Raw genomic sequence first — 26329 nt, 5'->3', positions numbered from 1 at the left:
ATAAATTTGTTAGTCTCTAAGGTGCCACAAGTACTCCTGTTCTTTTTGCGGATACAGACTAACACGGCTGCTACTCTGAAACCTGGAAATATCCATGTTTATCAAATGCAAGTAAGACATCATAAGCCAAGAGTTTTTTATTTTTTTAACCACTGCTTATATAAATAGGGTTTTACATTCAATACAGAGTAAACAGATTGCAGCCCCTGTCAAAAATACTTCAAATAGCTAGGACTAAGCAATTTTTCTCATTTGGAAAGCTGCTTTTATTGCCAATTAATTTGGAACAGCAATGAAATCAGGTGACGATAACATAGATGTAAAAAAGTTGCTCCGTAATTCTTCATAGAAACAATGTGTTTAAATCACAGTACCAGCCTGTGCCACCACCCATTCCATTTCCAATTTGTCAAGTATGCTTACTCAGAATTCCAGGAACAGTGGGGTAAAGAATCACCAAACTCAATAATCAAATGTGTAACCTTGTGTTTGGTCGGTCACACACACACACACACACACACACACACACACACACACACACACACACACACTCTCTCTCTCTCTCTCTCTCTCTGAATGTTTTTAGTACAAAAGGGAAGCACCAGAGAAGGGGGTCAGCTTATGAACAGGTATAGAGAGGGAGAGGGAGAGGTGGGACACAGCCCCTCCCAACAGAAGGAGCAAGGAGAGGCAGCAGAGCCAGAAGGGAAGATGCAGGGCAAGAGTGTCTCCATTTCTGGCCATGCTGCTCTCCCCCCAGCCTCCGAAGCAGCTGCAGGGCTGGCAGGCTGAAGCCATGCCGCTCAGCCCCGCCCCCAACAGCAGGCTGTGGCCGCGCCGCCCGGCCTGCCGGAGCATTCTGCGGCCACGCCGCACGGCCCAGCCTGCTGGAACATGCTGCAGCCGCGCCGCACGGTCTGACCCACTGGAGTAGGCTGCGGCCGCGCTCTCCAGCCTGCCGGAGCAGCTCCAACCAGGCCAGAGACATCTTCTCCTGGCCCTCCCCAGATAAGGTGGGAAGGGATGGGATGGGGAGAGTTTGGGGGTCCTGGGCTGGGGGGGTTACATCGGGGGTGGTCACAGAGGTTACTCCCCTGAGCCCCAGCTTCTCCCCCCCCAAAAAAAATTTCCCCGCCAGTTGCTCTCCCGGCCGGTCAGGGTAAGCCGCTGGCGCACCGGGACACTTGGTTTACATGCCTGTGGACGCTCGAGGTAAACAAACCATCTCTGCCCGCCAGCGGCTTATCCTGATGGCCCGGGAGCCAAAGTTTGCTGACCCTGAATTATAGGGTCGGCTTATGAATGGGTCAAGATTTTTTTCCATTTTTACTTATCCATCTTGGGGGGGTCAGCTTATAAATGAACCGGCTTACGATCGAGTATATACGATATATGTAATATGTATATTTATGTAAAGGCCAGATTTGATGGTCTATAAAATAGTGTAGGGGTCGGCAACCTTTCAGAAGTGGTGTGCCGAGTCTTCATTTATTCACTAATTTAAGGTTTTGCATGCCAGTAATACATTTTAATGTTTTCAGAAGGTCTCTTTCTATAAGTCTATAATATATAACTAAACTATTGTTGTATGTAAAGTAAATAAGGTTTTTAAAATGTTTAAGAAGTTTCATTTAAAATTAAATGAAGCTGCAGAGCCCCCCCGGACCAGTGGCCAGGACCCAGGCAGTGTGACTGCCACTGAAAATCAGCTCGCGTGCTGCCTTCGGCATGCGTGCCATAGGTTACCCACCCCTGAAATAGTGATTCAAAACTGCAAAATGACTTGCTCAAATAAAAAAAAAAGATATCAGTAGCCTTCTCAAAACAAAAGTGCACATGAGAGAGAGAGAGAGAGAGAGATGGCTTTACAGGAGTGTTAGTTTAGAAAGTGTAATGAACTGTATTGTGCCAAACAGTTATTTCCCAAAAATTGCTAAAATATACTGTTAAAAGTATGAGCATTGGTGTTCACCCACAATCTTAGGTAACTACTTCACTTTTCCACTCCATGCATCTGATGAAGTGGGTTTTAGCCCACGAAAACTTATGCCCAAATAAATTTGTTAGTCTCTAAGGTGCCACAAGTACTCCTCATTGTTTTTACTCCATTTAGTAAGTTTATCATCTCTACAGAGGCAACAGTGAAGTATTTGGCTTGGAAGGTTATGCATAAAAAAGTCACATAAGTCTGCCAGGTGCCCGCTCCCACTTCAACCTAATCTAAAAATGTGAGGAACATAAAAATGTCACTTCCTTGGGAAGTTATGGAGTGAAGATAAACCCATACAAGACTACTATTCTGAAAATCTTCAGTTATTAATCCCCATAAGATTCCCAAATTTATGGAAATATATAAAATGTTACTGGTCTTTAAAAGAGAACTTAAAGAATTATCAACTAATCAAATAAAAAACAGGTGGAAGTGAAAAACAACTTAAATTATGAAAAAAGCAATAAACTGTCATTGATGGCAATAAAATGTGTTCCAATAATAAATTTAAATACTGTAATGGATACATGTCAGCTTCTTTTAACATCAACTGGTCCATCTAATTTTATGCATCTAGTACGTAGGTACTTCTGATAGTGGTCAGATCTATGAAAACAATATGTTGCCTGATGGGAAAGAGTTTTTCCTTTCACTTTGAACAACAGCGTAGAGAAAGCTCTGCAAGAACATAGCATCCAATGTTTGAATTTGTTCACAGAGCTCTGGCACCAACATTACATTATTATTTCCTCCTTAAATGAACTGATTTTACAAAATAGCTCATTTATGCACTTGACACCAGGGCCAATTGTCACAGTCCCTACACTTGATTCATAAGTCTCTTACAATATCTTTGCAAGTTACTGATGCAGCACAAACACCAACTACAGACAGGTTCATGTATGTTTTAAACATCTACAGAAGCAATGAAAGAGATAAATGAATCATCATGCTCCCTAAAAAGGCTATATTAAACATAGTATAGGACCATAAGCTAGAGCTCAAAAGACTATTTATACCTAAGTTAAAGAGTCCAGTCTTAGTATCGAATGCATAGAACAAACATCAGGCTTTTAACAGAGATGGGTAGGCAATCTTAGAACACAATCAATAACAACAGCTCCAGCATATTAAGGAATGTAAACATATGAGCAATGAATGCCCTAAATCCAACATCTAGCTAGACAAGACGAGTGAAGAAAGCCACATATCTAGGTTATGTATATACGCAATGTCTAGGAGGAGTACGTCTCTGCTCATTCCTTCAAATATTGGCCAAGTTTATGACGAAACCAATTAAAGCATGTCAATTTTGGAAGTTATGCTTAGTCCAAATGTTATTTGCATGTAACAAGAGTATTTATTAGCAGTGCATATGTCAACTCGGATGTCAAGAAGGGACACAGTTCCAAAATTCCAAGTAATGCAAAATTCAAATGGCATTTTTTAAAAGTCACATCACAATAAAAGTGAGTCTGAAGTTGTTGGGTTTTATTTTAAATTTAATTTGACATCAAGAGAGATTGGGAGTGGCCACACTCCTGAAGACCCAACCAACCAATCTGTGATATTTCCAAAGCTGCTTCGTAAAACTAAACCTTTTAAAAACGTTAATTCACAGGTTATTAGATAGAATAAGAAGTTCATATAAATATTTCCTACTGCACAGCCAACATCAAAGTCCACCCCACTTTCCAGAGGGCATACATACATATAACCTACATAAATGTCCTACAAAGAAAATGTAGAAGTGCATGACAATTTTAAGACTCTTTCAGTTCTCATGCTAGGTAGTTTGGATCTAAGGACTTTCCCACTTTCCCTCTAGAAGAAAGGGAACTTTCAGGGAAGGTAATCTCAAATTTTCCTACTCTTCACAGGGAAAGTTCACAGATCCGTTATAATGGGATGTTCGATACCACTTTGTCACAAGAGGGGAAAACAAAGGATGACTAAGAGGTAGCTATGTGTCTTTTTAAAATTAATATTTTAGTTACTGGAGGAGCATAGTATACAGAATCCTCCTTCCTAAGACAGGGACTGAGGAGGCCCATATATTTAATTTGTAAAACTTGGTGAAGATTGTGGAAACATGACCAGGTAATCACCCCACATCTCTCTTCGTATGTTGGATATGATCCTACAGGGCATGAGAGTTCCATGACTCTGAATGAATAAGCAGATATTGTTTGCTAGAGAATGGGGAGGGAGAAGTAGAGAGACGCTAACCCCCTCCCCCCCCCAAAAAAAAGCGGTAGAGTCCTGTGGCACCTTATAGACTAACAGACGTTTTGGAGCATAAGCTTTCGTGGGTGAATACTCACTTTGTCAGGTGCATGTAGTGGAAATTTCCAGAGGCAGGTATAAATATGCAGGCAAGAATCAGTCTAGAGATAACGAGGTTAGATCAATCAGGGAGGATGAGGCCCTCTTCTAGTAGTTGAGGTGTGAACACCAAGGGAGGAGAAACTGCTTTTGTAGTTGGCTAGCCATTCACAGTCTTTGTTTAATCCTGAGCTGATGGTGTCAAATTTGCAAATGAACTGAAGCGATGATGAGGTGTCCAGGATTGTGGAATTGGCATCTCTGGAATTGGCACTCTCGCTGAAGGACTGTCCGCATAGGTGGACTCAGGCCCTACGCCACCAGCACTCCCAGCTATCTCTGTGACACCACTGATTTCCTGAGAAAACTACAATGCATTGGTGATCTTCCAGAAAACACCATCCTAGGCTCTCTACACAAACATCCCACACACAGATGGAATACAAGCTGTCAGGAACAGTATCCCTGATGATGCCACAGCACAACTGGTTGCTGAGCTCTGTGACTTTGTCCTCACGCACAATTATTTCAAATTTGGTGACAATATATACCTCCAGACCAGTGGCACCGCTATGGGCACCCGCATGGCCCCACAATATGCCAACATTTTTATGGCTGCCCTGGAACAACGCTTCCTCAGCTCTCGTCCACTCACGCCCCTTCTCTACCTACGCTACATTGATGACATCTTCATCATCTGGACCCATGGGAAAGAAACTCGAAGAATTCCACCATGATTTCAACAGCTTCCACCCCACCATCAACCTCAGCCTGGACCAATCTACACGGGAGGTCCACTTCCTAGACACCACGGTACAAATAAGTGACGGTCACATTAATACCATCCTATACCGAAAACCCACCGACCACTACGCCTACCTTCATGCCTCCAGTTTCCATCCCGGACACACCACACGATCCATTGTCTAAAGCCAAGCGCTGAGATACAACCACATTTTGCCCCAACCCCCGAGACAGAGACCGACACCTACAAGTTCTTCACCAAGCATTCTCAAAACTACGATACCCGCACAAGAAAATAAGGAAACAAATCAACAGAGCCAGAAGTGTACCCAGAAGCCTCCTGCTGCAAGACAAGCCCAAGAAAGAAACCAACAGAACTCCACTGGCCATCACCTACAGTCCTCAGCTAAAACCTCTCCAACGCATCATCAGTGATCTACAACCCATCCTGGACAATGATCCCTCGCTTTCACAGGCCTTGGGAGGCAGGCCAGTCCTCGCCCACAGACAACCCGCCAACCTTAAGCATATTCTCACCAGCAACCACACACCGCACCATAACAACTCTAACTCAGGAACCAACCCATGCAACAAACCTCGATGCCAAGTCTGCCCACATATCTACACCAGCGACACCATCACAGGACCTAACCAGATCAGCCACATCATCACCGGTTCATTCACCTGTACGTCCACCAATGTAATAAACGCCATCATGTGCCAGCAATGCCCCTCTGCTATGTACATCGGCCAAACTGGACAGTCCCTATGTAAAACAATAAATGGACACAAGTCAGATATTAGGAATGGCAATATACAAAAACCTGTAGGAGAACACTTCAATCTCCCTGGACACACAATAGCAGATTTAAAGGTAGCCATCCTAGAGCAAAAAAACTTCAGGACCAAACTTCAAAAGGAAACTGCTGAGCTTCAGTTCATTTGCAAATTTGACACCATCAGCTCAGGATTAAACAAAGACTGTGAATGGCTAGCCAACTACAAAAGCAGTTTCTCCTCCCTTGGTGTTCACACCTCAACTGCTAGAAGAGGGCCTCATCCTCCCTGATTGAACTAACCTCGTTATCTCTAAAATTACCTATCTCATAGAACTGGAAGGGACCTAGAAAGGTCATCGAGTCCAGCCCCCTGCCTTCACTAGCAGGACCAAGTACTGATTTTTTTTTTTTTTTTGCCCCAGATCCTTAAGTGGCCCCTTCAAGGATTGAACTCACAACCCTGGGTTTAACAGGCCAATGCTCGAACCACTGAGCTATCCCTCCCCCCCAATGCTCTAACTGATTCTTGCCTGAATATTTATACCTGCCTCTGGAAATTTCTACTACATGCATCTGACGAAGTGAGTATTCACCCACAAAAGCTTATGCTCCAAAACGTCTGTTAGTCTATAAGGTGCCAGAGGACTCTTTGTCGCTTTTTACAGATCCAGACTAACATGGCTACCCCTCTGATACTTCGCTCTCTCTCTCACACACACAAGGCTGCTGCTATTCTGAATAAGGGTGTGCACACAGGGAGTTATGGCCGAACTATACCGCTCTGCTAATGCTACAAGTTGCTCTGTGGTGATCACCCCTAAATATCTTACTTTGACACAGTCCCACATGACAATCTCATAAGCAAACTAGGGAAATGCTGTCTAGATAAAATTACTGTAAAGTGTGTACACAACTGGTTAAAAAATGTACCCAAATTGTAATTATAAATGGTTCAGTGTCAAACTGGGAGGACATATCTTGTGGGGTCCTGCTGGGGTCTGTACTGGGGCGAGTGCAATTTAATATTTTCATTAGTGACTTGGATAATGAAGAAGCGGAGAATAAGCTTATAAAATTTGCAGATGACAACCACTTGGCATACGTCTAGATTAGGCCCTTGACCATGCCCTGCTCATGGAATACTTTCTCAAGGATAAAAAGAGCATGTTATAAACACATCTGCATAATCCGTTTTAATTTTTACCTTAAGCATCATGTAGCTAGATTTAATTTTTCTAGGTTTGGGTACAGAATTCTTTCCTTGAGAGCAAATCCTTCTTGTAGAATAGGCATACCTGAGCAGTGATTGCCACCTGAATTGAATATGAGAACCAGGAATCGCTCTAGAAATTTTGCTCTTTAAAAATTGTCCTGAAGAATAGAAAGAGACTGTCATATACAGTATTTGGTGAGGGGAGAAAGTACACAATCATAGCTATGGGTTATTAATCTCTTCATCTGGTATAAGATTTTGATTTCTTCTTTGCTGGGTTCTGGATGCAAATAGATCCATTGACAGGTGGGTGACCCAGGGCCTGACTCTCCACTCAAAACCTTGGGCTGTAAACTCCACTTTCCTAGATTTATCCTTTGGCTTCTTCATCAGCTGCTGCTCTGGGGTGTATTTCCTTTTTAACTGTAGTGCTTGAAAATATAAAAAGTTCTCCCTTTCCCCCACGCCCATCTAACCACTCAGGAACAAAAGGTTAGACATACATAGACTGCGGATCTGGTACCACCTTCTTTGTTGATAGAGGCCATTGCTGAAGTGCTGTAAGACATCATCAGTACTTGGTTGTTCAGAACAGGAGTTCTGTTCTTAGGGCCTACTTGTGCTAAACCTGAGTCAACTAATACTGTTGGAGGTTATTCCATTAGCCTTTGGTGAATTGGTTCTCTGAATGAGCTTCTCTGCTTTTGAAGTGGACATAGATTTTCTACAACAAACCTCTTCAATTCCAACATGGGGGGGCATGGATCAGCGTTCATGTTGCACTCCCTGTCAGTACCTGGCCCAGGCTGGGGAAGCTAATGATCCAACCAGCGGACCAAATTTGGTGATGAATCCCTGGTCACGTGCCACCTGAGGCACGTTGCACATACGCCAAGAAGAATTCCAACATACTATGGCCTTCTGAGTACCTGCTGGCAACGGAACAAGGGAGGACAGGGATGATAAGTTCTGCTGGCTGAAAAAATTTAAAAACTTCTAGAGAAGATATGGAATCTCTTGGAATACTTGTGAAAGCATAGATCATAACAGATTTACTTGTGAGTGGACTAATTCCTCTTCTCTCCCACATTTCCTTTTTCAGAGGCTTTAATGGAGGAATAGAGTGCACATAATGCTGGGGATGGTTTCAGATTACATTTTAAAAATTGATTCTCAGATTCCTCCTCTATGAATCAATCACAACTGTGAAAAAAGCTGTCCTTGCTCCCAGGAAGATGAATATAAGGAATCTCACTGCACTTTCTGGGCCTTTTCTTGTCCCTGCTGCTGTGCTATAGAAATAAGAGCAACACTTGAAAGGGTCACTCTTGAGATAATCCATAAGTGGGTTCCTTGAACTTTATGGATGCTCCCTAAGCCCTGCTTGGGGGAAGGGCAGGGAAAACCTTCACATAGCACAGCCATTTGGTCTCACTGAATAAGCAAGAAGTGGTGACATAAGGGTTAACTCACAACTTGGTAAAGGGGACAGGGGAAATGGTCAGAAACAAGGAGTGGAGCTACCGAGCTCCTTGCTGCCAACCCTCCTGCTTGTTACTCCTTCTCTTGGGTGGTCTCCCTCTCATCCCTCCAGGGCTGGCTATTTGGAGGAGAGAGAGAAAGCAGTGGGGCATGGCTGTCCCACAGTATGAGCAATGTCCAGTCAGACCAGGCAATTCTGTGCCCTTCCCTGACAACTCCTCTACTCCTCTGGTTGCCTGTGAGGTGTTCCAGCAAGAGAGGCCTGGCCAGACAGGCTACACTGGGAGTTGCTGTGGTCAGCGAGAATAAAAAGGATCCTTTCTTGGCTGTTTTGTTTCCTTGTTGCTCGAAGCAGGAGGTGTGCTAGACTTCCTGCAGCTGACAGATGCAGTTCAAACTGGATGGCTGGGTTTTCAGGGGTGTGGCCAGTTCCAGTCTGCCGCTGAGGAGTTGCAAGCAGGCGTAAGATCATTTGTAACGAATCTGCATGCTTTCCCTATGAACAACAACAACAATCCATTTCCCATTGTCACCAGAATGTGTAGTACTAATTAGAAAACATTTTTTCTTTAATTTTTAATGTATACTTAAGAAGTACAGCTTCATGTCTTAACCAACCAACTTACATTGCTCAACTTCTAACCACGTAATAATCCTACTGCTGAAGTCTATTTTTCTTGTTGGGAGTCCCGCACCTCTTAGGCAAAGATTATCAAATGGGGAGTCCCCCCCCACTCCCCAACCCCTAAGAATGCTTTGATACTTTTGCCACTACATGCATCTCCCCCCCCACCACACACACACACACACACACACACACACTTCCATTTTTCCAACTGTTTTTTTCTTTTGATTTTTATCATCTTACTTTTTTTTTTTTGCGGATCCTTCTACCTATTCTCCGCTCCCATAGCTTTTATTCCCCCCCAATTCGCCAGAACGCTAGATGCTGCTGGGATCAGGTGCACTTATTGTGGCCACCCAAGGCTCTGCTGAAAGCCATAGGAAAATGTCTCCCATTGGCAGACTGCTGCTTGAGCCTGTAGCCCTATACTTGTGAGCTGCTCACACAATCCCCTCCCCACCGACCCCGGCCCGTGTCCAAAAAGGACAGACAAGTTATTTCACAATATACTGTGAAAAATTTTTTTTAGTTCATCTCAGCTTACTGCAGTGCTAAGAAACATGGGTTGTGCTCACAGAAGTCTTCGTATCATACACAGAGTGAGTTTAGTGCCTGTGTGGACACCGTAACTTAAGTCTTGTTTCACAGTCTGGCCGCACTCATGTGAGCTGGGCTAACTCAAGAGGAATAGCTCAAGTGTAGATAACTTATGTTAAGCTATGCAGGACCAAAGGCTCTTCAAACTTCCTTAAACCAAACCAAAAATCCACACACACATTCTTTTGGAAAGAAAGCTGTACAAGAAACAAAAACTTCTTTTGAGAAAATTAGACAGGAGATGATCAGACTTATAGTGGAAATTTTTTTACTAGGTTATCTGTAGACATGTGACTACAGATTTATGCTATTTCCCACATTAGTGAAGCCATTCTCTGACATTTAATTCCAAAGAAAATTTTTCTGGGTGAAAATATACTAGCAAAGTTAAGAGAGAAGAGATGTTTCGAAGGGTTATTATATCTTAATTTGCTTGCAACCACCACTCCCCAAGATGCAGTGAATTTGCTTGTCTAATTTGACAAAAGATTAATTCAGTGTTATATACACTGTCGAGCTAATTGAATAGGAAATGTAAACAACCATATTTGAGAAGGAAAGAAAGAACTATTTCCCAAACACAATTCACATCTCTATATAACAAATATTCTTTATAAAAATTCTTTTTTGTTGGCGGACTGGAGAGATAATTAGCATACAGTTTGCATCGTTAAGAGTGCAGATGGGATATAACTGCTTTGTTTTTGCCTTGATTAAGCATATATAAATCCAGAGAAGCTAGGAGTTTGACACTTGAACAGAAAAAGCATGTAAAACAGAGGTTTATAATGATCCTTAAACACATACAGCACTGTAAGTGCTAAACCATCCTCCTCCTTAGAGATAAAATGCCAAGTCACAAGTAACTATGTAAAACTGAACCACCTTAAAATCAAGGTGGAACATGAGAAAAGTAGAAAAGGTTCTAGTCACACAGACTAAAAAGAAGTTGCAATCCAGGAAGCCCATGCTTTCAAAGCTCATAATACCTACTCAGAAAACAGTTTCCATCTTAAAGCAAACAAAAAGACTGTCCAAGTGAGAAATAGCTAGGTTTTATCCAACAACTGAGGGTATGGTATCACACTCCAGGAACTGAGACACCTAGATAGACACCTGACTAAAGTGCCAAAGAAAAAGAATTCATCAACTAGCATCACAAAGGTGGAAAACAGGCGACACAAAGGGACAGTACAGAATGAGAAGTGACATAGCACAAAACTGTGTGGTCCAGTAGCTGGGCACTCGAGGGACCTAGGCTCTATTCCAGCATCAGCCCAGGCTTCTTGTGTGAGCTATTTGCCTATTTAGATTGTAAATTCTTCAGGGAGGGACTAGTCCTCAGTGTGTGTCTGTACACTGCGTAACACAATGGGCCCCAATTATGATTGGGGTCTCAATGCCACACCACGTAATCATCATCTGAGTGCAACAGGAGACTCAGACTTCGCAACTTCAGAGGCTGCTCATGTAGTGTGAGGCACAGTGACATTCCAATTGCAATCAGGGATCTGCTGTTACAGTATTTTTTAAAGTTTGCAAAGGACATCAAAATAAGTCAATGACGTAAAACTCTCCTCACCAGAGAAACTATGATCATGTAAAATGAAGCGCAGTAATTAATTACTGTCTCAGAGATAGAAGCTTTTAATACAGAAGAGTATTAAAAGAAATCAATTGTCAGGTCAGGGAGAGGTGATCACTTTCTACCCAGAACTGTTTAAGGATCTGAAGGGAAGCAGCTGTTGGTTGGGTGAGAGGATGGTGAAAGGATTACAGCATGGGTACAATATCAATCACTGCACCTCCTCTAAAAGAATGGAAGTAATAGAGATGAAAATAGGCTTTTAGAATACAGCATGAACACAAGCACATGTGAACCTGCAAGGACCGGGAGATAAATATAAAACTGGTTCCCCACCCCTCCCTTTTAAGAAATGAGCAAAAGTAGTATTGGCAGTTAAGTTAGAACTGGATTATGTTTTCCAAACTTACATTTTTATTGACACAAACTAAATAAAAACAGGACTTAAAATATTTGTGAAAGGTTATTATTCCTTTCACTAGAACCTGCAAGTGTGGACGATACCTTAATAATTAAGAAGCATGATACAACAACATTATATATGGAGATATAATGGTTTTGTTTGTTTGTTTTTTACTATGAAGGCAGAGGCTAGGTGCTACCTTTGTTCAGAACTAAAGTAATATTAATACCAGAATAAAGCTCAACCCAGTCTCAACACTGGGACTATCAAAAGGAACCTAAACGTGGACACCCAACTCCCACTGAAATTGCTAGGTGATTAATTCCCTTACGCTCCTTTTGGAAATAATTTTTCTTCTTGTATCATTGTGTGAGGGGCTCTTTCACTCTCAACAGAGGTTGCAAACTGTTTCCTTTGCTTAGATGATGCTCCCTCAGACAATTGTAACTGGGAATAAATGGGCTTCCCATTTATTTTTGAATAAAAGATTTTCTGTATTTCAGCTCCAAAGATCTTCTGTGTCCCCAGAAATATGTATTTCAGGGTTCTATGTAAGGTGGCAGCACCATTTTCAGCACAGAGAAGGGAGGCAGTGACTTAGCAGTTTTGTGCCCAAAACCATCCATTTGCTCCTTGCTTTACTTGTTTTTGGTTTGCTGACCAAAGGAGTTGCCAGGTTTTTCTTTACCATTACAGTCCAGGGAAAATGTCTCTCTTTGGAGAAGCCCCTTGTGAAGGTCACAAAGGTTAGTTCTCCAAGCCCTTGTAGTTTGGCCTGCTGATGCGACTGTCTGACTTACCTGCCGTTATCCTGCATTTCCCCTTAACTCAGTATTGGGAAAGGGTTATGGAAACTCTAATTATGAAAGAAAACTTAGTGAGGGGAGGAGAGACAATCAACAAAAACAACTGACAGTCCAACTCCCTTTTAATAGTGTGGGGTTCCTAAATATTTAATTTCGTTCTAGAAAGCCTCAGAAAAGTTTCCAGTTTCCAATTAAATATGCACCAATAATTTATTTTGTTACACAAAGTTTACACAACACTTATAAAACATTACTGTTGGGGGTTTTTTTTGTTTGTTTTTTTGTGAAAAAGCAAAGAGCTTACATTGATCTGAGTGTATCTAGGAGGGGTACATCTTATAAAAGATGAGTTGGTTACCTCTTAATGGATAAATACTTTCCCCATCTCAAATGTAATAATCTGGAACTTACAGTCACTCCTTCTTAATGAAGTGCAGCAGAAACAAAGACACATTTTCCGCACATTCTGATTGCTCTGATTTTAGCAATTTCCTAAACCAAAAAAATAAGACAGAACAGGTACTAGCACCAGTACTCCAAGTATGAATCAACACACCATGGGCCAATTAAACTTTGGTCTAAGTGGGAAAAACTCCAGTAAAATCAGGTCCATTCACACCCCATGCTGAATTAAGCCCATTGTCTTCAAAGGTAGGAAGATCCAACATGAAGCCATTAAAGGTGATGGTTGGAGAACATCTGCAGAGTTTACGAAGAGAGGTCTCACTCTGCAGCCAGGGTACAAAAATAACAGTATCTGAATCTTTAAAGCCAGAGTAAGTTGCATCAGTACATCCCCTGCTTTACGTAAATGCAGTGTCTCTATACGAGGCAGGGAATGTTTGCATTGGTCCAGCTACATCAGTGTAGAAATACTGATGCAAAAACTCCTTATGCAGACAAGGCCCCAAATCAACAGCTTAGAGACTGGTTATTTCTCAGAAAGCAACAGAGAAAAAATCCAAAGACCTAAATTTCTCAAATCTATCATAACACATAAAAAAGCATCACAGACACTTATCAAAACTGCTTCCAACAAAAGGACAGAAGCGAATACTAGCAACTTCCTGGCTTAAAAGAATCTTAGATAAGACCCTGAGCATAAAGAGGATCAAATAAGAACATAAGAATGCCCATACTAGGTCAGACCAAGGGTCCATCTAGCCCAGTATCCTATCTTCCAAAAGTGGCCAGGTGCCAGATACTTCAGAGGAAATGAACACAACAGGACAAATTATTGCTTGATAAATCCACAGTTGTCCAGTCCCAACTTCTGGCAGTCAGAGGTTTAGGGACACCCAGAGAATGGGGGAGCATCCCTGACCATCTTGGCTAACAGACACTGATAGACCTATTCTCAATGAACTTATCTAATTCTTTTTTGAACCCAGTTATACTTTTGGTCTTCACAACATCCCTGACAACAACTTTCACATGTTGACTTTGCATTGTGTGAAGAAGTACTTCCTAATGTTTGTTTTAAACCTGTTGCCTATTAATTTCAATGGGTGACCCCTGGCTCTTGTCTCATGTGAAGGGATAAACAACACCTTATTCCCTTCCTTCACACCATTCATGATTTTATAGACCTCTATCATAACACCCCCTCCTTAATCATCTTGTTTCTAAGCTGAACAGTCGCAGTCTTTTCAATCTCTACTGTCATATGGAAGCTGTTCCATACCTCTAATCATTTTTGTGCCCTTCTCTGTACTTTTTCCAATTCTAATATATCTTTTTTTGAGATGGGGCAACCACAACTGCACGCAGTATTCAAGCTGTGGGCATATCAGGGACTTACATAGTGGCATTATGATATTTGCTATCTTCTTATCTATCCATTTCCTAATGGTTCCTAACACTCTGTTAGCATTTGTGACTGCTGCTGAACATAGAGCAGATGTTTTCATGGAACTATCTATCCACAATGACTTCAAGGTCTCTTTATTGAGCTAATTTAGACCCCATCACTTTATATGTATAGTTGGGATGATGTTTTCCAATATGCATTACTTTGCATTTATAAACACTGAATTTCACCTACCATTGTGTTGCCCAGTCACCCAGTTTGGTGAGATCCGTTTGTAATTCTTCACATTCCTCTTTGGACCTAACTATCTTGAGTAGTTTTGTATTGTCTGCTTCCTCACTGCTTATCCCTTTTTCCATATCATTTATGAATATGTTGAACACCACTGGTCCCAGTACAAATATTTGGAAGACCCTGATGTTTACCTCTCTCCACTGTGAAAACTGAACACTTATTCCTTAACCTGTTTCTTGTCTTTTAACCGGTTACTGATCCAGAAAAGGGCCTTCCTTCTTATCCCCTGACAGCTTAACAGTCTTTGGTGAGGGACCTTATCAAAGGCTTTCTGAAAGTCCAAGTACACTATATCCACTGGATCACCCCTGTGCACATGTTTGTTGACCCCCTCAAAGAATTCTAAGAGATTGTTGAGGCATGATTTCACCTTACAAAAGCTGTGTTGACTCTTCCCCAACAAATCATGTTCATCTATTATCTGATAATTCTGTTATGAACATAAAAACATAAGAATGGCCATACTGGGTCGGACCAAAGGTCCATCTAGCCTAGTATCCTGTCTTCTGACAGTGGCCAATGTGAGGTGTCCCAGAGGGAATGAACAGAATAGGTAATCATCAAGTGATCTTTTCCCTGTCGCTCATTCCCAGCCTCTGGCAAACAGAGGCTAAGGACACCGTCCCTGCCCATCCTGGCTAATAGCCATTGATCCATGAATTTATCTAGTTCTTTTTTGAACCCTGTTATAGGCTTGGCCTTCACAACATCTATAGTTTCAACCAATTTGTCTCGTATTGAAGTTAGGCTTACTGGCCTGTAATCACCAGGATTGCCTCTGGAGTCTTTTTTATGAAAGACTTAAGAGAAAGCACAAACCTCCCAATCTTAGAACTTATGTTTCAAGTACCACCTCAAAATGTGGTTGTACTCTAGGGAGGGGGGGGATGGACGGGAGATATAAAAAGTGGCTTTGTGGTGATCCATATTTATTGACTCTTAATGACTCCATGTCAGATGTGTCCAATTTACAAATAAAGCTGTTTTTTTCTAAACTGTCAGCCCTACACACTCACCTTGGGTTCTGAAAGTCAAGCTGGGTTCTTTCCTTTTCACACATCACTTGTTATAAAGGTTCTAGATGCCAAATTCTGCCTTCAGTAACACCTTCAGTGGGTTTGCACAGGTGTAACTAATTAGAACTTAGTTATCAATTCTGTTGATGCTGAGCCCAGCTCCATGTCCCATAGCTTTGTTGGCTCTGCAGTGCTACCAGGAGTAAAAAGCAACAATAATTTGTCACTAAAATAAGCAGGTATGTCTGAATGCACACAAAGAGCAGATCTAAGGTGTAAGTGGCATTTTTTACACAGTCACTTTTCAGAGTTTAAAAAAAAAAATCAAATGCATATACAGAAGAGAAATGCAAAGGACTCCAAGTGTCCACCTGAACTTCTTTAGCAACAAGTTTAAATTCCAAATAGTAGCAATGGAGCAGGCTGGAGATCTCCCAAGAATAACTACCCTGTAAACCCAGGCAGCTATAGAGTCAAACGGACCCCTATTGTACCTTGGCAGTAATTAAGAATAGCTACAAAAACTAAAAAGGAATGCAACACCAAACTTATCTCAGCTCTTTGAAGGAACAGAGAGAGGCCTGTGCACACTGGAACACCTGATGGACACAAAAATCCTTCAGCTCCCATATAAATGCCACATGTATGACTTCGGCTTGTCACAAGTAAGCGGGCAAGAGTCAAAGTCTCTACATCATTAAAAATGTTCTGCAATGGCAGAACTATTTATCCACCCATCATACTACAATAGTATCTGAGTTTGTGGGGAGAGAGGACCAACTCAAGTGCTACAAAAGCACTGGTCCAGCTAATGTCTGAAGTTTAGGGACACTTTTTGATTTTTGGGTGTTGAACTCCATGCCATCTAGAGAATAAAATTCAAGGTCCGGGTGAAGGCAGCCTTACTGCCACACTCTTGTGTTCTTAAAGAGGCAGATCAGATAATGGGAAGCAAAAAAGAGTGTTTTAGTTTTTAGAAGGCCCAAGAAATCTGCATTAAACAGTCAGCAGCAGGTATGCCCACTTAAAAAGTCAGAAACCCCATTAAAGTTCGTAGCATGTTGCGGTTTAACTAGGCTAAAGTCTTGGACTGTCCAAGGTTTATCACAAAAAAAAAAAATCTCAGTTTTGTGAGTTCGGCCCTTACTATCATACCATTTAATGATGTCTAACTGGGTCAGGGACAACCACTTTGCTACTGGTCCCTGGACCTAGCTATATAACTGTGTAGATAGCACTTTAGGGCCAGAAATTTCCCCCTTCAGTAAAATGCTTAAGCACATGCTCGAATGCTTTCCGAAAACAAGGCTTTAATGAGGAAGATAAATTCCATCATGTCTAGATTAACAGAACAAAAGGGCATAAAAATTACTACACTGAATTGCCTATGTAAACTCAAGGTGTACACAAAATTAGAATTTTTATTTAACTTTTAAAATTAGAGGGATATTACCAACTTATTTTATTTTTAAATTTGACAAAGAACGCTTTTTAAATAAAAAATATTGTAAGGATCTTTTCAAGCCTGGGTAAAGAGTTTCTAATTGTGATCATCAAGACAATTGAGTCCCTTCAGTTACCATAACATTTTAGTACCTTATTGCTTCCGATATATCCAATCATCCTGTAAATCCAGAATAGTCAAATCACTGAAACTTAGTAAACATCACTTACCACCTCACTGAACATAGTAGGGAAGGAACAGAGACGAGACAAGAAACTTATCAGGTCAAGCCATGACAAGGCTTCATCATTTCTATCTAAGTGATATTGTTTAACTTGTAAACGGTCACCTTTGCAGCCACCTCTGAGATCAGAATTTAAACCTCACTTAAGTGTTGTTGGTCATTACCCTTTGCCTTCAATTCTAAAACAGAATATAAAATGCCCTTTTTATATTGCTATTTTTAATCTCTTACAGATAGAAATTCACCATTGAAACCAATTTGCTATCCTATAAGATCTCTGAAAAGCTGCTTTTATTTTATTTTTTTAATGCCAATACCATGTTTCCAAAAATATAAAATCTTGCCACAATTCAGGAAGCTATCAAATTAGCTGTTCATACATACCAGGCCTGAGACATACCAATGCAATTTAACTTGCTTTACTAGAAACATTATAAATACAGAAATTATTCATCCAGCTGTCAAGCATTTTCAACACCAATACACATACAGACTGCCAGGTCTTCGTTTTCCACATAGAGAGAAAAAAATAATAATGCCTTCTGGCAAGTATGACCTGACTGACAAAAATGGTGATGTTAATCTTTCTGAACACTCTAGATGTCTGGACTTGTACTTGCAACTGTATTAGAGGGATATGAAATTCTAATTTATCAATTCCTTCAACTAACTAGGCTAGACAACGTGGAAAAAGTCTGATGCAATGCTAGAAATGTGATCTACGTGTATGCAAGACATTTGCTGGAGTACAATAATTTGTGAAGAGACTGGAGATTCTGTACTTGGTTGACTACAAAACCAAGTATGTGATGATAAGGAACTCTGACTTCTGAGAGGGGTCACAGATTTTTTGTTCAACAAGAACTACTGGGTTTCTGGAGGGAAAAAAGGCACGGCTAAATTAGAAAACTGGAACAGTGCAAGGCTGTTGTTGAGGATGTGAAGTCCACTTCCAATTCAAATCTAACTTTCTTGTCATCAGAAAGATTCCGAATACTGTGATGACAGGGTTGGTTCTAAAACTCAGTGGGCTGACAGCCCAGATTTATGGCCCACTTATCAAGCCTATGTTTGTTGTGCAAGCATTATTTATAATGTCACATGCTAGGGCTTGTTCCCAAGCTAGCTAAACATACATGCTTAATTGACTCTACAGACAATGCTGCATTGTTGAAACTAATCTTTCTACAAGCTATAGTTTCTAAACCACAAACGCATGCTTTTTATATTTGTATATTTATAATAATCTATTTTTGTAACTGTCAATACAAAGTTTGAAGTTTACATGACATGGATGAGAGATTGTGATTTGTATACCTTTTGTATTGACATTGTTTATCAATAATATCCAGGTTTCTGTGTAACCACATGCACTTAACATGTATTTGAACTATATTTTAAAGCAGTGCTTCTCAACCAGGGATACATGTTATCCTGGGGCTATGCAGAGGTCTTTTAGGGGGTATATCAACTCCTCTAGATATTTGCCTAGTTTTACAACAGGCTACATAAAAAGCACTAGCGAAGTTAGTACAAACTAAAATTTCATACAGATGACTTGTTTATACTGCTCTATATACTATACACTGAAATGTAAGTACAATATTTATATTCTAATTGATTTATTTTATAATTATATGGTTAAAAATACGAAAGTAAGCTATTTTTCAGTAATATGTGCTGTGACACTTGTATTTTTATGTCTGATTTTGTAAGCAAGTAGTTTTTAAGTGAGGTGAAACTTGCGGGGTACGCAAGACAAAGACTACTGAAAGGGGAACAGTAGTCTGGAAAGGTTGAGAGCCACTGTTTTAAAGCATGGAGGAGCTCACAGATTATTTAATGCAACAGTTCAGATGTCAGGATAGAAGGACTCTACTAAAAAAAACCCCAACCAACCAGACTTTATCCTAGATTTAAATCTCAATCATGTATCACGTTACATATCATATTAGAATTTGAACAATATGAATTAGATTAAAGTAACTACTCAATGCTAGAGGTCAAAGATAGTAGGGTGGACTAAAAAAAAGCTTATTTATTTATTTATTGGGGAGGAGGAAGAAGATGAAAGAGGGATATGAACACCAGGGAGAAGAGAGGAGATCTGGTCAATTAATAGTATGTTAGAAGTATATAAAATTTACAAAAGATCCTCCAGACCAACAGTAATCGGCATTTTACTAATACCATAAATATTAGATGGCATTCCAATAATCTGTTTTTCTAAGATTTGCTGAGAGCAAACCCCGATTACACAGACTCATGCTCTTCTAAGTCTACTCTTGGTAGAACGTTATTTCCTGTCCTCCAGTCTATGACCCAGTGGCATCCACTGAATCCTCTATCTAGCCCCTCAAACTCTGAATAGGAGGGTTAACTCTTCTTTCAGCAGCCCCTCCCACAACACTTTATAGTGGGAGAGCAAAGACCTTTGCAGCCAAACAGCAGGGAGTAGACCTGGCCTGAAAATATATTTTGATGAAATTTCATCAGTGTTCTGAATATCAGATCAATAGCAGCAGCAAGTGCAAAAATGTGAGTCAAACAATGAACCAATCAAACATACCTGACAGCTGCTGAATGCGTGGAGCCTCATGTTCAGACAAACACTGAATAGCCCCATTTTGGGATTCATACAACTCTGTATTTTGTACATCTCTTTATTTGGAACAATGTATGCCTTCTGATGACATTTTACTCCTAATTATCCTTGACGAGTTAAAATAATGTGGATTTTTGTCCTTTTGCTGCTGGTTCTTGCAGTAGCCTACATGTAACAGCAGAACACGTTTTCTTTTTCTGAAGTGATGATGTCTCATTGAGATGCTGGCACTTCAGAAAGTGACATACACAGTACATGGAATATGACTGGGAGTGTGCACAATATGGAAGGCAGTACTGAAACTGCTAAGTGAGTCACATCTAACACTGCACTGATCAAACCCTTGCCAAAAAGTCTCTCATCTTATGCGTCATACAGTAACTGAAGTTACAAAACAAGCTTGTAAAACGATTTGTATAATCTCTAAAGAGAGTGTTAAATGGACAAACAGGACTAGTCTCTCTCCCTCTGACACAGGTCCATTTTCTACCCTCCTCAGTGAGGTGGCTGGCAGATTTAAAGTCCCAGAAGTATAGGAATAAGGCTTTGTGGGCATGTTATTTTCACTTCCTTAGGGCTGGTCTTCACTACGGGGAGATCAACACTGCTGCAATCAATGCAGCACAGTGAAGACACCGGGGTAAGTCAACCTAAGCTACGTCAACTTACCCCGGTAGTGAAGACAAGCCCTCTGTAACATGTTGTATTAAGTCTTCAAGCTTTTTGCCTGCTCTGAGTATTTGAGGGATATCTGATTAACCTTCCACTATCAACAGTTATTCAAGATCTCTGATGACTAGTTTCCCCAACATTCAGTTTTTCACAGGGTACACAACAGCATTTTTCTGACAACAGACGCTCTCAAAAACAAGGGGTTTTGGAAGGCGGTACTTTATAATTGCTAGCATGTCTAAGGATATTTTGTCATGAGAGCAGTTACTCATGTTACAAGAACTTATCTTCCTCTCTAGGTCATGCCAGGATAGAGCTACTTTTAATTAATGCTTTTCTTGTGAAGCAGATACTAGAGCAGAAATAAGCTATATAACTTAATTTCTGCTGGTAGTAAATGCTGTTCCACACTCCATCTACTCTCCCATCCATCCCTAGAAATACTGCTTCAAAATGATCTTTCAAAATTCTCAGAAGATAGTCATGTCTAGTAAAACATTATTGAAACTATGCCTCTGATAATTTTCTTCAGTTTTACTTCACAGGCAGAGAACCAAATAATGGCACCGAGTGTTTGTCAGCTTCAGGGGCACCACGAAAAAAGTATATGTTGAATTGAATTTGCTTTCAAACATAACTGGTCTCCATTTCGCTTAGGGGGAGACTTCTTTGCTGATTCCCCTAAGAGTTGACACTGTATTTCAGCACATTTTTTAGAATTTACTTTGAAGCATTATTAGTGCACCATGAGATTCCAAGTACCAATCTTAGTTACTAGTGTTTAACAATCCAAACAAGAGGAAAGCTGCATCTGTATTATGACCTCTCTCTTCAAAAGCTTGTTTTTATATTTGAGAAGATTTCTGTAGGACGTTATAAAACAGAATTTCAGCAAAAAATACAGGTGCAATTACTGAATCCACAGTAAAACTAGACATACCGATTAAAACAACAGCATGGGGGGGAGGGGCTTTAAAAAAAATCCTGTCACAAGATCTAGACCCCAAATGAAACCTACTGCCTCCCCACTCCCAAAATAGCTGCAGGGTAAACATAGCTCTGTTTATTTTTTAAATGTTTTAATGGAGTCTATTAATTAAAAAAATAATGCCTAATTTAACACTATGAAATGATGTAAAGTGAGGAGTTTCAGTTTCAAGTTCCAAGGAGAGTCTTACAAACAGTAAAATAAATAAATAAATAAAAAAATCATGGTTTCAAATCTGTATCAATAGTTATCATCAAGTTCTAAAAGAAAAAAGAATCAAAACACTAACTGCTGGCTTTCCAGCTTGAAGCTGCAAGGCTCAGTTTTATCTATGTACATGATGCTTGGATTTTCTGAATCATATTTAACAGAAGGAATTAAACCAGAAAATACTGATTTTGAGTACTCAAACACCTTTTAGTTTGATAGTATTTAGCATTAAAGCAAGTCTCGTAATTCTCCCAAAACTTTATTATGTTTATTTCAATATTAAGGAACTACAATATTAAGGAAAGTTGATACAATATACTGTATCTGCCATTATTAAAGTGTATCACTACTTTCAAATATTTTCCAGCTGTTAAAATTTCTTCCTATAAAAATTACACCCAATATTCTCTTTCTGATTTTTCAAAATAGTGTCTCCAATTTCAGGCATGTCACAACCATACTATGAATTATGAAAAGTATGGGGGTAAGAAAATATAAGTTATATTCCCCTCCCTGCTCCCGACTCACTATTGATGACATAGGTAAATGATGGAAGAATTTGGTCTGCACAATCTTTATGTATTATTCAATAAAGGAATTACTGGGTAAAGTTCTTTGGACCGTGTTACGTAGGCAGTCAGACTAAATGATCATAATGGTTCCTTCTGGCCTTTAAAATCTATAACTATTATTGGATGGTGTGTGAATCTTAGAACCAAAGAACTTCACAGAGTTGGCATTATAATCGTATTTTTTCAGTCAGGAAATCTGACAAATGGAAATTCAATTATATTGTTTTTCTTAAATCACTTTTTCAGAGTAGAACCACACTTTAAAATTTGAATGATGTAACTGTCTTAGATTTTGCAGCATCACCCCAACTGTAGTTACTGAATATGAAGTCATATATTCAACAATTCATCGTAAACAACAATTATATGAAACTGAACTCATTCATATAGGTATATACACATAATGCAATTAAGTCTAATTGTTAATTTTTGGAAGTAAAACTACGTGATTCTGAACTGTACCTCACCCATCTTAATTGCAACATTCTTCCATCATTAAGCCCTTTGCCAGACAATGTCCTGCTGATAGCAGATTTGTTAAAACAAAGAGGCCAAAGCCAATCAGTCCAGGAATAATAAAGATGTTCAGCACAGGTTTTCCTTATTAGGGCTGGCTTAGTTACAATAACTGATAAGCGACCCCTCAACACTACCTTATAATCCAAGATTACAGATCTCACCCTTTTGACCCTTCAATGGCTTAACCTTTTCTTTAAAAGAGAAGCCTCTTCCCTCTGTTATTAAGAGTTCCCAAGATTTTTTTTTTTTTTAAAAGTGTTTCTCGAAATGAATTACAGAGTAATCCTGGATTTATAAACATAATAGCATCCATTTAATGATCCGATCAGATGAAATGAATACTAAAGTCTATGAATAAATACTGGTTAAATTGTTAGATACCACACCATGTTATTCAACATTGTCAATGTCAAATATACATAAATCAAGATATCAAAAAAACACTGAATTTGTTTTCAACTAACTACATAATCACAAACCAGTATCTGAATACAGATCAGACCTAAAAAGTATGTATATACCCTAAAATATTTTTAAAAAAACTTTATTCCTCTTTCATTACTCACCTACATGACAGCACAAATTTCCCCTGGTACAGCTGACAAAATTATTACCACCTAAAAAAGCATCACCTGCATTATTAAATGTGAAGTTTTGGCATCAACTATTACAGGAAAAAGAACATAACTCTGATCTGAGTGCCTCCTCTCCCCCCACCCCACTTCCTTTCCCTCTTCTACCATGCTTCCTCCTGGAAGCAAGTAGCTTTATGCAGAGTTTACCTTGAACAGTCTGAAAACTTATGAAACTGAATCATAGTAAAAAATAAAAAATAAAACAAAACATATTTGTCTTAGTTCTGTCTTCTAATTAAAGTGATTGCTATTCCCTCAAAACTTTCAGAAGATTTTTCAAATATGTTGGATTAAACAGTATTCTGAGCAAAAAAATTGCACAGTAAGGATATTTGTCCTGTAGAGGTTCCATCTGAGAGAGCACGCGCGCGCACACGGAGCTGTATGTTTGCCCTTCTGTTGTGAACAGAACACAGTTGAAAAACTCTGGTTTATCACGTTATTAAAGCATCCAAAGTTTACTTTAGTTTTACACAGCATGGCAGTTAAATGAAGATCAGCTGGAAAAACAAGTCATACATCAGAGGAGGAATAATTGTTAAATACAGAACATCTTCATTATTTTCATTTTGGTATTCTCAAGAGTGAACCATAGCTACAGTGATTACTATGCCTTATGAGTTGAGAGCAAGAGAGATTAGGAAAAAAAAAAGAGGTCTACCCAACAGTTTACAACATACATGCACCTCTTATAGACACAGAACACTTGGACATAACTGAATGCAATGGATAAATAAAGAAGCAAAAGCCTTATTAAAGTCTCTGTAAGTAATGCTGTATTGTATAAGCATTACACTGCATGCGATTAATATCCATTAGCACTCTGACACAGTCATCTGCAACCAGAGGGTCACATACCTTGTGGCTTCTGTTAGCTGAGCTCATTTACACACACCAGGGGCTCCTTGCATTCTCCCATACCGCCACAAGCTCCCAGTGTGCCAACCACCTATCTCCCTCTATTTCAGGGACTCCCTGCACCCACCCTCCCGGTCAGGGGCTCTGTGCCACTCACCCCCCAATTCCTCCATGCCAGCCCCCGATTGTCCCATACAAGGGGCTCTTTGTACCACTTCATTCTCCTCTTCTGCCATCCATCCTCATGGCAGGGGCTCTGTTCCCCTCTCCCCATACCCTCCCTCTGCCACATACCAGGGTCCCCCATTCTCCTCCTCCCCAACCAGTGCTGGAACTCTGTTTGTTCTCATTCTTCCCACCACTCTTATTTCTTTCCTTTCTGTCTGGGGGACAAGTCATTCAGAACATCAACATGTGAAACTTTTTTGGGGAGAATGGGGAGAGCAGGGATGGGGATACTGGTATGCTAGAAGGTATTAATGGCAACCATCAACTGGTTCTTTAACTACGGACATTTAAAGAGGTTGCTGAAGATACTGGGTCTGCTAACCAAACACAAAGGGGTCCACGTGTCCCTCCTTTTCCCCTTCTTGTTTTCTGCTTTTCACCAAAATCAACAGGGTTCTGTCCATTGATGCCTAAAACATTCCCTGAAATTTCAGAATTGATCAAATGCAGCATTCAAAAATTATTGTGTTACAGAGACATGGCTTCACTTTTCTCTGCCAAGCAGTCAACTTCTGCAGCAGAGGTAAAATAACTGTGCTATACCAAAACAACATTCTCTCTCTCTCTCACACACACACACACACACTCTTACATTTTAGGGTAGAATATCCGGGGGGGGGGGGGGGGGAGAAGAGACTACACACAGCCCTACTATGTCACTATCAAAAAGTAGGTAAATTTCCCATGTGCCCCCTTTAAATAAATTCTATGGAACTGATCCAAGAAAACATTTTTTAAGTTGGTGTAACATCAGGTATGCAATTGAACAAATGGTTTTGTTTACAAATGTGCCCTTTAATAATTGTTGCCCTTTTGACAAAAAGGTTAGTAGCAACAGTTTTTCAGGAGTCCTAAAAACTGACTGATCTTCAGCAATATAATCTGTAGCTGTTAATTTTACATTTTCTGCATTAGTATTGTTGGTCAAAATCCTCTGGCTGGCAGCAATTTGAAATGAACATCCTAATCGTTTCTTTAAAAACTGGCTGCAAAAAAAGTTGAGTCACTCCAGATTTCAAGCCACCTTCTGCGCTCCTAAGCTTCTACAAAGAATTGATATCAAATGTTTATATGCAGTAACAAGATCAAAGCTCCCATCCCTCCAACCTCATGTCTAAGAAACACAACACTACAAGTTTCTCCACATTTAAATTCTCTGTAGCCCTTGCATAAATGATGAAAAAGAATGGACTCTAAAAAAGTGACCTTATTTTGACTAAGTTGTTTAAAGTTTCAAAATAGCCTCTACCTGCAAGTTAGTCAGGAGAGATGAAAACACATTTGTTATGCTAAGGGCCTGATCCAATGCCCAAGGAAGGGAGGGGGGGGGGGGGGGGAACCTCATTGACTTTAGTGAGCTTTGGATCAGACTACCTGCACAACATGGTGAATCCAGTTTGCTCATATTGTTGGGGGTTAAAACAAACAAAATACACCCTTGAATACGAGTTTCTAATGTTACAATGACCATAGCCACATTCGCTATATATGACACATCAGTAAACTATCACTTCCATTTTCTGTATTTCTTTAATCACCACTGCTCATTCAAGCTTTGTGTGCGATCGGATGGGAAGAACTACAGAGTGGCCCTGGCTTAGTTTTTGCACAACTGAAAGGTGGCAAGCCTAAACAGATGTCTGCAATAAAACTTCAATTTCACTTACAAAGCCAGACAAACACCA

General features: G+C 40.1%; 1 protein-coding gene across 7 annotated transcripts in view; it reads right to left on the bottom strand.

The window, feature by feature from the left end:
* Window positions 1-26329, bottom strand: part of YAP1 (Yes associated protein 1) — a 186178-nt gene that overhangs the window by 96268 nt on the left and 63581 nt on the right. Inside the window, exon 2 of one of the 7 annotated variants that reach the window (XM_026651592.1) lies at window positions 15670-15862. The exons of the other annotated variants lie outside the window; for them this stretch is intronic. Within the exon in view, the coding sequence (XP_026507377.1) occupies window positions 15670-15713 (44 nt within the window). The 5' untranslated portion in view covers window positions 15714-15862. The remainder of the gene's footprint in view (window positions 1-15669; window positions 15863-26329) is intronic. 7 annotated transcript variants of the gene reach the window in all.

This window comes from Terrapene carolina, unplaced genomic scaffold, assembly GCF_002925995.2.
Source record: "Terrapene carolina triunguis isolate 2854851 unplaced genomic scaffold, T_m_triunguis-2.0 Scaffold97, whole genome shotgun sequence".
NCBI lineage: Eukaryota > Metazoa > Chordata > Testudines > Emydidae > Terrapene > Terrapene triunguis.
Note: the sequence above shows the minus strand (reverse complement) of the source record. Positions and strands in the feature narration are given on the sequence as shown.